Genomic DNA, 19383 nt, shown 5'->3' with positions numbered 1-19383 from the left:
GAGTCGACTCAACGCCCGAGCAGCTTTTGTTCCCAAGTTTCAACGACGGAGTCTTGGGTTTCTTGGAGCGTGCGTCTCCTTTATCCAATGAGCTAACGACTCGGAGTCTCAAGACAGGAAAATTGCAACAGCGAAGAGGACGGAAGAAGCGCGGGTGGCGTGCGGCGCAAGAAGAATGATTTATTTTTGGCTTCGACGGTAAATGAAAAGAACTTTTTTAATAAACAAGTTGAAATTGGTAGATATTTAAAATGATATAGCGGACATTAAGCCGGGCATTAAGAAGATTCGCGTGAGAATGCGCGAATGAATGTGTTTTAAGGGAAAAGACGATGAATAAATGCTAAAAGAAAAAAAGAAATACATTCATATAAGAAAACGAGGAGAAAATAAAGGATAAGAGAGAAGGAGAGAGAGAGATAGAAACATAAGCATCGGATATCGCGTCGAGGGGTTTAGTCATAATAGGGTTGTTTCAGCTCTCTCTCCGAGAGCGGTATAGTATACAGCGGAGATGCAATGGATTCCGGGCTCCTTCCTTCCATCCACACATACACAGACGCGCACTCTCGCTACGTCCGTCGCTCGATTCTCTCTATATCGGAGCTCCGTGTGGCTCGGAATTAACTCGAGCTCGACCGGTGGACGTGGCGCTCGCGCGCGTCGAAGCGTAAAACGAAGCGCCGCCGCGGCGTTTCGATGCCGATGGCCTTTCCGCCTGTGAGACGCACCCCTATTCGATTACGTTTCTCCCGCCCGCGACTCTAAAGCCTGTCCGAGAGAGAGAAGTCCGAGATACTCTCAGACTCGGAGCATTAACGTGAGGACGGATTATTTAAGTTAGCGACACGAGAGACCAGTTTCTGCGACATTCGACTGAGTTCTGATTAAAAGAAAACAATGCCCGATCGCTCGACTTTGAAGCGCGCTTTGTTTTAACACAGTCTTCGCACTTAATGCATGAACATTTACCCCGTGAACCAAGCTAATCTCTTGACGAAGTACGCCTGCAGTTCATCGATTAATTTTCTTCGACTGGAAACTGAAATTTATGATGCCTCTAATGTCCGGATAGATAGGAGTAATTCGTGAAATGGATGAGATAAGATAAATCAAAATAAAGATTGATGAAATAAATTAAAAAGAAAACAGACTGATCGATTATTATGAAAAAGTATTTGTTTTAATTAATATTATATATGATAATAAAATTCATGACGCTAATTTCATTAATAATTTTTTTATACACAGAATATTCTCTCTATTTTTATTCGAACGCAATATCGTCAAAATTATTAGTGATATTAAAAAATACTTTCAATAAAAATTAAAGAATTTTAAGAGAGAGACATTAGCTTTAATAGATAAAAATTCTTTTATAAATGGAAGCATTTCGGGTATTTTCAAATAAAATTATATGTTTTTTATGTAATTTCTACTATTGAACTTATTATCGATTTATCAATTGACTTCAAATAGTTTATTTTACAATTCCATTTATTGTTAGCCATTATGCGTCAATAACTATTATACGAGATAAAAAAGTGAAGAAAATAAAAAATGGTAAAGCCGGTTTGTGCCTTGTGTATCTGATTATTTTACCGCTACGCAATTACGATATTACGATATTCACGCTTATCTACGCGCCCGTCGTAAAGTTAAAAAGAAATTATCTAGAATCCCATCGTCGGTCCTTATCTAAACAGAACACAAAATCCGGCGACCCGCATTTTAAGTCAACTTAATAGCCGATCGATGGTCAAATTGAGTTAAAGTTTCGTGAAAGCTTCTCCTCGCTACGATGCGCCATGGACTCCTCCTTGGAGACCGACGAGCTATTGCTTCGATTCTATTAAGAGACAAGAGCAACGAGCCCATTTTGGACTTTCGGCGCTTCCCAGAAGCTGCCTCTCGAACTTCCGGTTCCGCACGGTACGACAAAACCGACACGGTGGATACGCACCGCTGGCGATCGAAGGCGTTATGGGACAAAGTTGTAAATCACTTATTAGGGTTAGCAGACTTGGAGGAACAAAATGCATTACGTGCATGCTAGCTGAAGAGCTTAATGAACTTATACGAGAACTTACATCTTCGACTGACAGAATCGTCAAAGAAAATCACTTTAATGACAATAATTTTGTGAAATAGTTTTGCTCAATGTTTATTAAATAATTCAATTTAAAGTTAAACGTTGCGTAGAATAGAATAAACATACTTATTGTTTATTCAACTTAAATTAATGCGAGCGTGATTGTTTAAACATTAATATCACATTTATTCACGAGATCCTATTTAAATATTTTCAATACAACGGTTTATGCATAAGCGCGCGCGGTAATTACGTTTGATTTCGCCTCCACGCCGGATTGGCATAATGTTGTTCGCCATTATGGAAACGCGAAACGTTGTTGCATAACTTCCTACAAAGTGGAAATTGAACTTTCTGTACGGTTTGACGCGTCTCTCGTATCGATTTGGTACCGAGTATTAATTACTGCATTGTGATATCCATTCCGCGCCGTCAAGTTGCTCGCGTTATGAACGCGATGGCGATTATTTTACACGAAATGAAATAACATCACGACGCTGTTATGCAACGTGCATGTAAAAGCTCATTGGAATTCAAAATCTATGTATATCGCTTCATTACAAATAAATACAAAATAACGATATTGTATATGTTATTAGATAAAAATACTAGGAAACCTGCCTAGATTAATATTTAAAAAAATAAAAACTTTTTTATTTAAAATTATATCGATTACTTCGCTTCCGCTGCATCGTAATTTATCGTTAAAAACTAATTGTTACAGGATTATCAATGAAAAGCACATTTGCATTTTATAACAAATTCAATTCATTATGCAACATATAATTCACTATTATTTATAAAAAATTTTATTTGCGTAAAAAAGGGAACAAATAAAAAAAAGATTATCCATTTTCACACGCAATAAAATTATTTTATTCATACAAAAATTTATTTAAAAAAAAATTGAAAATTGATACCATCGGCATATTTGGATTAAAATTGATTTGAAAACAAAAGGTATCAATGACACAAAAAACTTTAACTAATACTTCAATTAATAAAAAGTATATTTATTTTTCGGTTTTTGAACTAATTATTTTTAAATGAACATTTAATGGCACAAGTTCGCTAATAGCATGATAATTGAAATAGCGAGCATAATTTTTTTACCTGCATAATTCTCTTATCAATATCTTTTATTCAGATAAAAATTTCACGCAAACGTGAAACGGTATGAGATTAAGCAATCATAATACGTAATTGTTATTGGAACAAGAAAACTTTCGACTGCAATTATCGACGATTTTGCAAATAATCTATGAGCTTTGTTATCCAGGAAAATTCGACTTGGCAATTTAACGGTTACATCGACGGAAGAGCGAATCGAACTACAGACAAGCCGGCCAATCGACGATGCTCTCAGAGCGATCGTTTACAGAGGATCGCTTTCAATGGTCTGCTGATTGTACGAGTGGTCGCTCGGCCCTGGATTAACGACTATTCTTGGGACCAGCTCGTCCAATCGTAGCGACGATCGACACCGAGTATCGGCGGGCAGTTCCGCCGAGTTTCCTCGATCGAGCGCAATTTTGTGAAAGTTTAACGAGCCTCGAACTAGTTTCCGCGCGAAAAGTTCAAGTTTCCACTCGCGAAAAACGAAGACAGTTGCCGACGCGAGATCGCGAGATTTATATTGCTACAAAAAAAAGTGTCTATTCGTAGCGCTCGTTTGTCCGACAATCGCGATACTATCGCGACTGATTGTTCCATTGCAAACAGTTGTAAACTGCAATCGCAAATGTGTGTTTCTGTATTTTCCGATGTTGACGATTACATTTCCGTGAAGCGCGGGTTAAGTTCGGAAAGTATATGTGGAAAATGATTGCTGCAGATGTTTCTTTTTTATTTGTGCTTAACAAACCTAGAGTTAGTTCCCACGCGAAAAGAGTTTAAGTATTTTTTAAAAATAAAAACCGCCAAATCAATATTTCAAAATATACGCTACGAGAAAGTTGCTCTGTCCGTAACTTTTATCTATCAAATAATCGCGATTGATCGCAACTATTGCGACTAGATTGCTCCACAAACGTTTGCAATTCTCACTGCCATGTCATATTTCGAATACCGATTATACTAGTACACAGTAGATGAAAAAATATTTATTTTTTGTAAGTTTTTAAAATAAATTGACAACAAATATGTATTTGATGTCACGATTAGAAAATTTTAGAACGTTTTAATAATCATAGTTATAGAACAAATAAATTGACGGAATTATTCGAACCGTTTTGAGACTAATAACAGAATATATTCGTAGTTCGCGCAAAAAAAAGCGGTTTGAGCACAATTTTGCAAGAGTTTAACGAGTCTCGAGTTAGTTCCATACCAAAAGTCTAACTACTTCTGCGAAAACAGCCAAATCGATTTCTTGAGATGTAGATCGCGAGAGAGAGAGAGAGAGAGAGAAGATTGCTATGCGTACTTTCCCTCAACTCTATACCCGTAACAGCAATTATAAACAAGTTGTTTCGCAAACAGAATTGCAAACTGCGACTGCGTTTCAGCACTTTAGATATGTACGATTAAATTAAGATTTAAAAGCTATCCAACTTCTATTTCCAGAACATAAAGAACGTGAAAATATCAATAAAATGACTTACCAAGATTAATAGCAATTAGTGCGAAAAATACGCATTAGTTAATTCATTATTTAATCTTGAGCATAAGCGTTGCGCATACACGTCACTCTCACGAAACCTGTCGCAGCGATTAAGGACGACATTTACTTACCGATAACGGTGAGGTTAACTTTGAAGTTTCTCGTCGGCGAGTTCCGAAAGTCGACCCTGCACCTGTAAACACCCTCGTCACTCTCTCGGAGATCTTGAACTGTCAGCTGTGCTGGTGGATTCGCGCGAAAAGATGCTCGGTGACCCCAAAAATTCTGGGCGCTCCAGAGCTTCGCCTTTCCAAACTGGCGACTTCTCGCGTCATAACTGCAACATAATAATCGCAAAAATATGTTAGCAAAATTTCGACATAGTAAATATAGATGACAAGACGTTGAGAATAATTAATATTATTTAATTCGTACGATAAAAATTTTAAATGTATAAGATATTTCATTAAGAAAAAGAAATAAAAGAACAATACATAGAACTGTAAAATGTTCTAGAATAAAGCACCAACTCTTAAGTGAAGCATTATAGAAGATTTATGCAGTTGATTAATGTAAAAAAATTTCAAAGTGAGTTCTTATCGCGCTCTGCAATGCACATTGCGTTTACAGTTAGAAGTCTGTTTGCGACTGATATACTTTGTCCGACGAGCCCAGCTTTCGCGGTATGTCCTCGGGCCGTGCATACAAATCACAGGATTACTGCCGCGAAATATGTCCCGCTCGCGGAGTTTAAATACCGCAGTTTCGCGTGTCACAAATCGCGGCGCCAAGTCGCGTAGCTCGCGACGCCGTCCGCCGCACGATATTCGCATTTGTCAGCTCGGCGGAAACTTTCTCTCCCAGGACAGAGTTATTTTAAAATCTTCCCTCGCGCAGACAGAGAGAGAGAGAGAGAGAGAGAGAGAGAGAGAGAGAGAGAGAGAGAGAGAGAGAGAGAGAGAGAGAGGCGTGGAAAACCGAGAACGGGACGAGGAGGCAAGGGGATTGGCCTGGGCTAAATAATGCGGGTTAAGTCGGCCAGAGGGATGAAAGTAAGCGCGGGAACGAATGGCCGACGACCGAAGTACGACGCACAATACACCCCAGCCGCTCTTATCTGGCTTCGGCCAATTTTTCACCAAACTTTCGCAATTCGTCATAGTCGAGGAGCCAGCGAGAAGAGGTGGAACACTCGCCCGTCCTCCTTCGTAGTTGCCTGGGCTCGAGGAGACCCAATACAGGCCGAGAGAAGTGCACTCGACCGAGAGAGTCAGATAACCCCTTACTTCCCAGGTCGAAGCTCTTTCCGGGCGCAGTATTAGGTCTCACTAAAAGGAGAGGCGGCCGCGCGTGCTGTATGGTTCGCGTTATGACTCACCGAGTAGTTCGCCAATACGAACGACGACAATAATCTAATCAACACTGTTTGACAAAAAAATTCGGCGCACTTTAAAGCAACCTCTCCATCAGGTAAAAACTTTTCGTGTATGCTGTTCGTGGAGAAATAAAGAAATAATAACAAAATCGCAGTTAGAGACTTATAAGAACCACTTATTTAAGAAAATCTATCTTAAAGTTTGCAAACTAATTTTTGGTGAAGCCACATACACCTTTGCGGACTTGAAATTATTTTTCAAGATACGTTGATTTTTTTGTCAAACGTAAAAAACGTGTATATACTTTGTTACAAACGAAATCTATGCTATATATTCTGCAGAACAATTTACACGGATAATATCAATTTTCAACATTTCAAAACAATTTAGGAACGTCATATTGTCTCACTGCAATCGTGGCTCGGGTTTCCTGATTGCACATGCAGAATATTTGTTACTCCGTTCTACAGTTTGAGAGACCGAGATATTCTATTATTGCACACACAAAGATCAGCTGCAGACGCAGGTGCATCCTGCCTTTTAGGTCGTCAATTATCATCGGGTCAGGCCAAGCGCGCTCGAACGTAAGTTTGTAAGTCTAATCGAGTAACGTAGTCACGGCGCAGTTGACGCGATAAGACGCTTACGCCGCGTCGATCATGCCTGAGTGTCCACACGATGCCGAAGTTTCGGCGTTCCCTCTCATCGACCTTTGGCTCTCCGGCTGCCAAGACAAATTGGATCGGTTTTTAATGAGCACGATATCTCGTCGAGTAGATCCGCAAATTTACCAGCGCGGCGTAGCGCGACATTCGGCGTCAACCTGCTTGTCGAGCTCTTCTCCGTGATTTACGCGGTCTACGTAAAATTTAAGGGATCCGCGAACACACGTCGACAGTAAAAAGGTCTAATTGCGACGGACGGCTGCTCTCCGAGGCCGAGCGAGTAAATCCCTCGTGGAAAATTTTATTTGCGAAAGTCGGTCACGTTGTGTCACGCGTATAATTAAGCGTGAAGGCGAAGGCTGTTGGCGGAACGATGTTGAAAAGCACGGGACTCTATATAGTTGTACTGAATCATTCCGTTCTAGTTAGCATATATGTTATATGTTTAATTTTTCGTTGTGCAATATTATTTTTGCAACAAATTTTCAAAAAATTTCGCGTTTTTTAACTTTTAAATTAAAAATATTTTCTTTGTATAAAAGCAAATATCCTGCGTAAAAGCTATATTATTTTATATATATATTACATTATTTTATAAATAAGTTAGCAGGTTTTTATAATTTATTTTATATTTCACAAGTTTACAAATATAAAATCTATCGAACTTATATTTTATGATGCATTTAGATTTGCTACAATAAAGCTCTTTTCGCAAGATAAAATAATCTAAACATATATTTACATTTAAATGCATGAAAGCAGAGATAAAATCAACGAATTAAGAGAACTCAAAAATTACAGAGAACAATATAAAACGTGACATTTTGTAAAAACAAAATCCATTTTATTAATAAAATCTGTTATCATATGAAATAAAAAGTTAAGGAAAACCCGTATAATATGAGTAAATTATTGCGCGTAAATTGTGCATGTATTATGAAGCGTAGAATATATTTTTTTATGCGGATCATATGAATTAAAATGTCAGGAAAATTTTACTGACTATTTATTAAAACATAATATAAAAAAATATTATAATTGTAACACTTGGGATTCTGTCCGATTTCAAAATATGTCATAAGCATTTTTCAAATGATTATCATCTGACAAAGTTTTAATTAATATTGTTAGCTATTCGTTATTGCCGTCAAAAACAGCAATTGCGAGCAATAAAGCACGTCACGATCACATAAATTCTGTCATGCACTTTGATTGTGAGAATTTTTTTTACAACGCGTTCCATGTCCGAATTGTCGAAACTGCATTATTAATTCTGTCCGATTGCGAGAACAACAAAAATTTATTGCGCTTTGATAGAGCTTTTCTCTTCGCATGGTCCTTTTTATTGCACAAGTCATGAAGAATTCATTATTTCTAAAAATAAATATAGATAAAAATACCAATCCCAAAAGTCAACCTACAAATATTGAACGTGTGTTCTATTAAATATACAAAAAAAATTTTTTAATTATAATATCCATATTATATTAATTAAATGTTTTAATAAATTAATTAATTACTTTAATATTTAAGATAATACATGTAAATCTTAATGTACAGTAATAATAATTTTAATACTAACTTTCTTTTAACAAACACTTATTAACAGCAAAATTTGAATTTATTATGAGTAACTACGTCGTAGAAAAAGAAAATTATAGGAATACTTCAGTGATTGTGAAATGTGGACTAATTTGGGACTAACTTTTAAAACAAAAATGTGAAAGTTTAATTTTACATAAAATAATGCTATCAGATACGTATATAATATTATTAACCTGTATTTTAATAGATTTCTATCTTTCTTTTTAATACCGCTAATGGCAGCCAGCTATTTTCCGTGATCATGCGATAAGATTAGATAGCGAAACTTGAAGCCGTCCGTAATGGGGACGAGTAGTCAGAGAAATCGGTATCGAGAGTACAGAATGAAAAGATAGAAAATGGAATGGAGATGCCAGATGGCCTCTAAACAAATTAAAATAATTGCTGTGTCCCGTTGGGACGGAAGCTGCGCCGGCACCGGCGCGGCGGTCTAAAAGAAGGTCTCCCATGAATACGGACAGCGTTGGCAAAACGAATGTTGCGCGGGGAGAAATGGGGGGGGGGGGGGGCGGTCGGGTCGTAAGGGGGACTTAACCACTCCCGGGACTCTTAAAAGGAGCTTAACTTCGCGCATAAAATTAAGGCATTGTAATTGCAGACGGCGTCGCCACTGCGGCAGCGCATTTCTCCCTTTTTTCCCCCGGACCCTTCCTTCCGTTACCATCCTTCGCTCACCCCCTCGACTCTTCCAACCGACCCCGATACCAATCTCGTTCCCCTTTCACTCAACGACGAAATATAATTTGTCCTAGCTAACTTCGTCTGCGCGCCGTCAGCAACGACGATGATAAAGTCATTTTTAATTGAGAAAGTGTGCGTGCGCGGAAGACAAGTGCCGCCGAAATTGCAGCTAACAGTATGCGAAGTAGTTTTTTCTTTCGAAAAATGCAAAGATATAGTTTCCGTGTATTTTTCCTATGCTCGCGATTTTTCTAACGGCTATATTATAAAGTGCCATTTACTCTTTTCACAACTTTTTAATTTTCAATTTTTAATATGATATTCACGCACAGTGGAAATACATCAGATTTTCCTCAGATTAAAAATAATTATCAAGAATTTTTTACAAGGTTTGACAATTCTGATGCGTATCTTTTTTTTAGCTTTAGAAGTGATTTTTCCAGCAAAAATTTAATTGGATCGCCAACTCCTTCTTTCAAAACTTTACAACTTTCACGAATTAAATAGCGCCCTTGTATTAAAATTCCGTCAGAATAAAACTTACTTAAAATTATAATAAAATTCTCTTGTCTGTGCTTGCCTCATTAAAATCATTTAATTTTTATATAAATTTTAGAAGTATATTTCATATCTTGTTCTCTCTGATTTGCAGCATAATAACCCAAAAATATATAAAGCACAGAAAGTTAATACGTCGCGAAACAGTATAAGTTTTTATTTCGAAATAAATTGCAGTAGATTATGATAGATGTTAAAGTCCTCATTTTTTCCTAATTTCATTATAATCTTCAACTCATAAAATTATTTAATATTTCAATAATCAATACAACATGCATCGGCGAGCTTACGCCGTCGTTGTTTGTCGGAACAAAGAAAAAATAACTTTCTCACGAAAGAGAATGGGTCTGGAACGTTTCGATTCGCCCGCGAGGGATTTACATGCGTCTGACGCGATTGGTCGTGTTCAGTTTCAAAGCGGGCTTTGCCGATTGCGATGATAGTTCTGCATCGGGCGTAACGATTCTGATCGAACCTCAGCATTTCCGGACGCAGCATCGTCGCGCGGTTCTCCATATCCGTCGGTTTTGATCCGCTCGAAATGACCATCGGCCGTAGGGGGTACCGGCGCTTACTCCTCCCTTTCGCTCCCGATTTCGCCGTATTTCTATGCTGCTCGCCCTCCCTTCCGGCCTTACCGACCAAATCCCTCGTAGTCGACCTATCGCCCGCGTTATCCTCCTATTCAAATATCACCGTGAAACCGCGTTCCGTCATTATTCTTCCAAATGGGATTCATGCCGCGGCATAATGGGGACAAAGATATCAATCCGATCGACGAATATAATATCCGATTACACAGCCGCAAACGGCGTCGTTCCGCAGTGGCCCCTCTCGTACATGCTTCCAGTCTGCACATTAAATCGCGACACATAGCGGCTAGATACGCGCCGCACATCGGCTAATACTCGAACGGAAAATCGAGAATCGGTCTGACTCGCGAGAGTTTCCGATAGCTCTCCGGCAGTCGGTTCTTCGATCGCGGAAAAAGCTCGCTCGAAAGCCGGGTCAGCGATCGATCGTGCCGTGTCGAAAGGGCGGATCCCGTCTACCGGCGCTCCGTGCAGTCGCAGCTGTCTGCAAATAAATATTCAATGCATGCGAATATATATTCGGTGCTTATAAGTGATTTAAAAGCTGTTAAAAATCGGGACGGTCGAAGCAACAGATACTCAACGTCCGATCGAATCTTCGCAAAAGAAAAATCACCCGTTTACTGATTCATGTATTCACACGCAGATGACACCATTAAAAAAAAAAAAAAAAAAAAAAAACATTCCATTCTAAGTCTGAAAATAAAAGAGATTTTTTGTCGCACGCGAAGCGATGTAATTGCCATGGAGACACCACGTAATCACGGGCGCTCAAAAGCCCAGAAAGCTTCCGGAGCCGTATTTACGAACGTGACGCTCGCTCACAATGCCGCGAAATAGCAAACACCATCAACGTCGATTTAATTTCCCTCCGCGCGAAAACGCGCCACGATATGGAAGAATCCGCGAGCGCGGCGAAAGCGGAACAAAAGAGAACGATGGGACGAGGCCGGAGGAAGCGACGTCGGGGAAGGAGTATTGGTGACAAAGGAGCACGCTGTCGCTGCTGCTGATGTTGCGGCGAGGAGAAAGGAGCGATGATCGGGTGGAGAATTTCACAATGCACTCGTTCCAGGCAATCCCGGAAGACGGATGATCGCCCTGTATCGACTATCCGCAGCGCCTCCATTCGTCGCGCCGTTTTTGGCTTAAGGGATTCATCGGATACCTCGAAAGTCACGGTCGACTAAGCGCTGTACGTCGACGATTCGCAAGCGTATGTCGCTTGAAATTCACGTCGAATCACGCCGGCGGAGGAAGTCACCGACGCACGTTGGCGTGCATCGACCTAGCACGATGGATACGCGTGAATCGAAAATTGATTTCCCTCCGGCGAGAAACACACGCAAGCCGTCGCAAGCGCGCTCGACGAGTCTGACGACTCGTAGACTGTTTCTACTGCCGCGGCGATGAAGCACTGCGATTTTAGCGACGGTCAATATTTACCGTCTGATTCTGATTAATTCGACGTAGAATAGTCACTCGTGAATATTATTTAGTCTAACGGTTGTTTGTTTTAGGGATAGATTGCTTACTCGCAGAGAGCGGACAAAAGTTATTATAAGATGGAACAAGGTTTTCCGACTACTCACGTTTAACACAAAATACACGCAGAATAAGTAAATTATAATTTATATTTATCTCTATTTTTCATCTCTCTTAAATCTTATCTCGTCTAACTTCTCTCTTTTTCATCCGCTTCTTACATCTCCAAGCTCTTACTGCTTCACGATCGTAAATAGCATGATTACACATTTATTATAGAATTAATGTCTTATTTCCCATAAAAAAAGCAAAATAAAAAAAAATTGTGCGCGTAAGAAAGTCAATAAAATGACTACCCGGCGATAATAATGTAAATTGCTTGAAATGGAAAGGAAAATGGTAAACGTTAAAGTGGAATGAATACCCGTCGCGACGAAAAGAAATTTCCGGGCATTACGACGATCGGGCTGAGTTAGCGACAGGTGCAGAAATTGTATGTGCGACAACGATGTTCGACGAGCGCGCAACATAACTCTATCGCGTCAAGGAATACCGAATGGATGTTCGAATCGAATTCCAACCAAGATTGCGGCGGCAGTCGCACCAGACAATTGGCGAGTCTATTTACGACGTCGGTCCGGGAACACGCCGAATAGGAGCCAGAATTATTGTATTAAGGTGGAAGACGGCAACCAGAATGTATGACGCGCATCGCCCTCCTATCTCATAAGCAGCGTCATAGCTAACGTAGAAAGAGCACATGAAGCATGAAAACCGCCCGCAAATATACGAGGCACGCGAGTCCATTTCTTCTCTCCGCCCACTAACTTTGTTTCTAAATATGTAAGATAAGCCAGAAAAAAATAAGAATGAAAAAAAATGAGAAACAAAAAAGCTCGGATAATTATTCGCAGCCGGTGTAAATCATGGCTTTTTCATTCATTAGACATACTTGCACTTCACGCGCTGAAATATGAGCATATATTTTCCAAAGATAAGAAAAACGAAACAACGGAAATATTTGAGGCAACTGAAAAGAAGAGACTTCATATCAGCGTGTAAAATTGCAGGGTTGTTTTAGAAGCACCAAGTTATCAACGTCGCGTGAAAAAAAATCTCGAAAACCTTACAAACTTAACGTAGTTTCGAGTTAATGTAACAAGGTTACGTATCGCGCGAGATATTTACCATGCTCTTGCGCTCCCTTTAATTGGCACCTTGTTAAGACTCGGTTAAGACAGCCGTCGAAATAAGCGAGGTGTTTGGCAAATTGCATTTCCAAATTGCGAATTTCGCGCGAACGAAACAACATGCAAGGTAAAAATATTCACGCTATGTAGATTTCACGTAATCGTCTTTTCTCGTTTGCATAGCTTTAAAAATTAATCCTGCTTATCGAGAGCTGCCCATAATATTAAATATTTTCTTTGACATAACAAGCTCTAAAGAAAAATCAAAAACTTAATAATTAATCAGAATGCAGATCGCCGGCTTTGTTCGTCGAAGCGTACCGCGAATTTCATGAATAATACGCATCTAATGGCCACAGCTTTTCGTTAGTCACAATCTTTGTGATGAGAATGTAACAGTCGCATAAATAAGCAGAGATGGTTTATTATCGTCTAAAAGTGCCCCTTTCTCGTAAGAGTACTACAATAACGCAATTTATATGTAAATGTAATTAAACTGACATCGTTGCGACTGAGAGTCTGCAGAGGATGTTTATTGATAAGAGAAAGTCCGCAGTTCTTCCAACACTTTCTTTCGCCTCGAACAATGTTGCTCTTGCTTCATATTATTCGCGAAAAATTACATTATTTTTATAAACCGTCATGTAGCTTTAAAACCAATATTTAATTCTTTCTTTTCTCATCCTATTATATATTTTCTTTATAAGTTCTTTATAAAATACAAGTATTTATTGGTGGCACCAATATTATTACTACTGGTACTACCAGTTTTCCATTTATTTATTTTCAACAATCTTTATAGAATTATAATCCAAAATTAATATTTAAAAAAATATTAATGTTACATTAATTTACTAACATTAGCTTTTTGATTAGAAACACGATAAGACCCATTTTTCGAATGTCTTCATCTTTGACGGGAGGCTAATACAATTTGTCTGTCACTGTCTTAAGAAGAGAATTCTTCGTCGACATCGGTCGAGAGAGAAATTTTATAACATCGCACAAATTTCAGTTAGAAACGCACGAGTGTTGAAACGGATCTCTTCTTCTCTCTTTTTTTCTTTGCAAAGCAACGTCAAATTAATGAGTTAGCGAGAGGCGAGTTTCCGCTTCGTAGAACATGAAGGGTACAATGTACAAGAGCAAGATAAAGCAAAAGAGAGAAAGATAGCGAGAAAACGAGCGAGTGAGCTTAGTGCGTAGAAGAATAGTGCGCGACGTATTTGCTAATTAATTATCTACTATATGTGACCCGTGGAAAAAAAATTCATATTTCTCTGCGAGCTATGCGCTCACGTTTATGTCCACGAGGAGAAATTTGTCGCAAGAAGCGACGCAACGTTGAATCCAAGCGACGTTCAGTCATTATGTTGTTACCATTTTTTTTCTATACAAATGCTGCATGCATTATTATATTAATTAACGTTTGAAACGCAAAAAATGCAAAATAATTTGATGCATTTTTAAACTATCTATAATAGAAGATATTATAAATTTGTCCTGTTACTTATCAAATCGGTAATTCTGTAAATATTTATTTATATCTTTATATTTATATATTTATTTATATATTTATTTATTTTGTTACAAAATTAATAATAACATTTTCAAATAACAGTGAGTATTTTGTGGAAAATGTTTATCGTAAATAGTCAATAATCACTTATTCGTATAATAAAGCTTTAATGAATAATGTATAATTAAAAATTGGTGAAACAATAGAATTATTACATTATAAATAAATAGCTATTATATTTATATTAATCATTTCTAACCATTTGTTAACTGCAAATAAAAATATTTCTAAATGCATTAAAATAAGGAAAAGTATAACGTTCCTCAACCTCCGTTAGCAATTTCCATCATAAAAATAGAATTATGAAAATTCCACTCGTCATCGAAAGATTTCTTTAGCCGCCGTCGAAGAATAAATACAACTCCCGAGTAACGTCTTTAATTCGATATAAAGGACACTAAAAACATACTTCTCCTTTGATCATCCGTCATGCCAGTAAAGGACTTTCTTCCCGAGCCATGTCGAGGAAGCGTTTTTAGAAAATCGGAAATTGGGTTATTCGTTGGAGTTCAGAACCGCGGAAGTTAAAGCTTCTACAAATAGAAGAAAGGAGAAGCAACGGGAGAGTGTGGGTAAAGAAAAGAGATGCAGAGCGAAAAGAGGGTTGACAGGTGGAGGAATCGCTTCAAAGGGAAGTTGAGGGAAAAGTGGTACCCGTTTATTGTTAAGAAAAACAGCGGGTTTTTCTTTCCTACTTAGAATGCAGTCCTGGGGTTACGGCGGGACTCGTAATCGCTATCGGGGACAGAGACGATGATAACTCTGGGGAAATCAAAATAGAGGACGACGTCGAGCGCCGGCTCGACGGACAAAGAATGGCGAAGAAAACGGCGCGGATTTCCGCGTTACGAGATAAATGATCGTCATTTGGCGGTGCGTGCTAACTGACGAAAACAAATCGATTCTCACTTCGGAATAAATATACTCGTGATCAAAATAAGTAAAAATATATTGTTCGACGTTTTATGTATTTTTATATTACGTGATTACTTCCCGCAAATAATTAAAAATTTTTGTTATTATAAATCTTTACTAATTGTAGAATTCTCATAGATTTTCTGTAAAGATGTATCAATGTTTTTGAAATTTTGTTTTATATTTTCTATATTTTTTGATTATATCGAAATTAACACTTTATCTGTTACATTCTTTATTTTGCTGTTGACTATGCTTTGTATCGCGCAAGACTTGCTTAATTTGTTTTTTCGATTCAATTGGTCTTGTAATTATAGAGCTTAGAAGCCACATTTTCGCATCGTTAATTCAGGATTACATTAGGACATGAATATTGCAGCTGCGGAATAAAGCGAACAGGAAACCGGCTTTGTATTAGCGCGACGGTAATGACAGCGTTTGAAACTCAGTTGAACACGCTGCAAACAGTGAGCACAAAAAAAAAAAAAGGAAAAAAAAAAGAGTGGCTCTTTTGTGTCGCGTATCCAAGTCATCAGCGCTCGATAAAACGCATGACTTTTGCTTTCAAAATGGGGCGAGCCACGGTACATTTTCATGTTCCACGCGAAATATCGCGTGCAAACCGCCACGCTGTATACGCACACATATACGTACACACAGATGTACACACACGCGCTGTTGTTGCTGCTGTTCTCGTGTAAAACTCGTCTATACTATTTTTCCCATCATCTCTTCGTGGTTAAAATGTTCGCGGCGAAACCGGGAATAAACACGTTTGAATCCTTGCCAGCTGTTCATCGGTGCGGCGTGTGCGTTAGAACATATATATATATATATATGTGTGCACGTGTGTGTATGTACAGTGAAACAGTTCGCGATACGCTCTGTCAGATCGCGCGCGAGCGCGGTATTATGCGAAAGCGAAAGAATCGATTTTGACGTTCGCGCGGGTTGACGTGCGCTTCCGTAATGCCCGTCAAGCCGGTTACATTTAACGTTTATCGACGGAAAATGTGGCGAAAAAGTTGACAGCGCAGCGTGTGCGAACGATGTATCTCTCTCTCTCTCTTTCTCTCTCTCTTTTTTTCCCTGTCGATGCATTTGAAATGTCGATTGCATTTTCTGAAGAATCGCTGACGCAAACGCTATCGTCGTTGCAGCTGGTTTACGATAGAGTAAAACGCGCGAAATTGTACGTTAACTCCGTAATGCCTGTATATCTGTCGGGGAGAAAAATTTCGAATGGAAATTCGCATGTAGCAAACTCTCAACTCTCAACTTAAGTTTTAACTCTTAACTCTAAGCTCTCGATTCGCGATTCTCCCGGCTCTCTCAACTCTTAACTCTCAACCATCGACTTTGGAACTTTTTCTCCTTCCCTCTCTCGTCCTTCAATTCGAATGCCGATCCGCTTTCGTAACGTCGATTAATAAGCTCGCGAAATTAATGCGCGTAAAATGCCAACCCCAATTTTAACGCGTTCTCATGTGAATCGGGCGAATTAACGCGCAAACGAAAGACCGGCAGTAACAGCAGCGCACGATCCGTTCCGCGGACGCGCGCAAATAGGTCGCTACATCATTTGCGGTCGCGGGGCCGGGAATTAATTTCGTACTAAGCGGCCAGGGGGTTATGATATCGCAAATTGCAAATACTTGATACGATCGTCGGTCGGCGGGCGAGCGGCCATATGATTTATCGAGCCACACTGCACTGCGCGTATATAACATCGGGTTCTATCCCGGGATTGACATCATTTATTAGACGTTGGAAACGCGCGAGCCCGCTCACGGCCGGATGGAAACCGCAACGATATCGCAGCCACAGCTGTAAACGAGGTCGTCGACCGGTCGACGGATGGTCGATCGGTCGCCGTATCCATCCGTCGGTAGTTATGGTGGATCATCGAAGCGGGCGGTTCCTCAGTTATCACTGAATCTCTCTGCCGTTCGACAGTGGTCGCGCGAGCCGAATGCGGTTGGCACTGCATTGATGACTGAATGCTTGGACCGAATCGGGCCCGCTGCCTGCCCGCGGGGCTTCAATAACGCAGCTGGAGTCATTTACAGGCGCGTCTTTATGGCAATTCTGGCTCAGATTCGTCGAACGAAATTGCAATCGGCGACAGCTCGCTGTCGTCCTGTTGTGTCGGATGTATTAATCTTTTCACAGATACGTGTGTGGCATTCCTGTCATTGTACTACTCTAATTAGTGTCGGATCTAATAACGCGATAGATCAGAAAAGTTTCTATTGTTGATTGAATTAATTTAGCCACCACAATATGATTCATTTTACTATCCTTGCTTTATCATTCGAACGTTGGTATGCAAAAGTATATCGATAAATGTTTTTAAAACGTCTCTTCCACCGACTCTAGATTCCATAAAAATGTCGCCGTGCTATCTCTTCCCATTTTACGCCGAGCGTTCTGCATATTATTTCACGTAAATGCGCCCGGCAAGATGAGTTATGATTTCCATTTACATTTCTACCGACACACTGTAGTATGTAGTAATCAATTTACAGTTCCTTAACTTCCGTGGTTAGAGAAAGCTTATACGATTACACTTTGGCCATATCCGTTCCCATCTCGGTTATGGCAAAATCTATGTCGCACACCGGGTGCGCAATGTGGTCGACCCCGCAGTGGTAAGCGAGGCATTGGAATCCGCCAGTGGTCAAGAAACAAGTATGGTCAGACGGGGCAACGTCTTCGCTTACTACTACAAAATTAATCCACCGATAATCCATGGACTTCGCTTACTTCTCTTAATGCTATCTATTTGTAAGTCAACATTTTGACGAGATTTTGTACAGATCAATTTTATATATCAATATAATTGCATATTCTATTTGTATTTTTATCGTGAAAATTTCTACACTTAGCAAACGGTAGTTCTTTTAACATTTTATCTTTAGAACAAATTTCGGTAATTTGCGATTGAAATAACGGAGAAAATTATTCTGAAATAACTGTAGCTTCGATTTATTTTTTGATTAAATTAAAAATTATTTAAGAACGGTAAATTGTTTATTGGTTTCTATTCGTGATAAAAGGTTAGTTATTATTATCATCACCTGAAAATATTATCTCATTCATTTATTTTTAATCCACCACCATTACTCTTTCAAAATGGTAGAGATGATGACCCTTTTGTCTCACATGATTGCGTGATGGTCGAAACGCGGTCGGCGTAGTTATTTTAATCCGACAAACGTCAATAGGGTGGATAACGATGCGTAAAAATTGCGCGTAATAACGAACGGTACGGTTTGCCAGTTCGTGCGTATCGCAATGAGAAATCCGCCATTATGTCGCGTAACGGCGCGGACAATAGTGCGATAATTCCACTCGGTGGTACGCGCATCCGGCCACGTGCGATACATTTATATTTACACGCAAATATGTGTGTGTCCGTTCGCGCCACGTAAGACCACAATAGGGATGAGAAAGCACGGAACAATCAGCCTGTCGTCGATCGAAAACGTTTCCGTGCGAGATTGCGTTTAACTGATTGCGACAGTGCCGACACTTTACGTCGCAGGCAGTATCGATATATCAAACGTCGACGTCCGCGTGTCAGGTTCGTAATACCTCGACGAAAATGGCCTTGTAATGAATGTAATGACGGGTGATTTCGGGCAAATGGTAATCTCGTGTGCTTCATTAAATCGATGTATACTGCGTATATCTAAATTTGAGCCTCGCAGAAAAAACTAATAAATTCCATAAAATAAAAAGCAGAGAAAATTGATAAATATTCACACGAATTATGCGCTCTACTATTAAAATTAAAAACTTAACAAAAATCAAGTTAATTAGTTTGATTTTCGAGAAGCTCATTTATTTACTCGACCGAGTTTTCTTCGTCAATTTTTCCTTATTAAAATATTCTTTCTAGTTTTATTTGAACGATTGGATATTAATGTCAACAATAGTGTAATAATAACTCCAAAATTATAATGATCGAACAGCAGACTTGATATAATTGTGGCCGATTGAGGTCGTTTCTACATCGTTTAGGCGACACCACGCATCG

At 39.2% G+C, this 19383-nt stretch overlaps 1 protein-coding gene across 2 annotated transcripts in view; it reads right to left on the bottom strand.

Moving 5' to 3' along the window:
* Window positions 1-19383, bottom strand: part of LOC105671998 (nephrin-like) — a 231301-nt gene that overhangs the window by 141788 nt on the left and 70130 nt on the right. For both annotated transcript variants that reach the window (XM_012366643.2, XM_012366644.2), the window contains one exon: window positions 4826-5031. In XM_012366643.2, coding sequence (XP_012222066.1) covers window positions 4826-5031 — 206 coding nt within the window. The remainder of the gene's footprint in view (window positions 1-4825; window positions 5032-19383) is intronic.

This window comes from Linepithema humile, chromosome 1 (genome assembly GCF_040581485.1).
Source record: "Linepithema humile isolate Giens D197 chromosome 1, Lhum_UNIL_v1.0, whole genome shotgun sequence".
NCBI classification, from domain to species: Eukaryota; Metazoa; Arthropoda; class Insecta; order Hymenoptera; family Formicidae; genus Linepithema; species Linepithema humile.
This window is presented reverse-complemented; position numbering and strand designations above follow the sequence as displayed.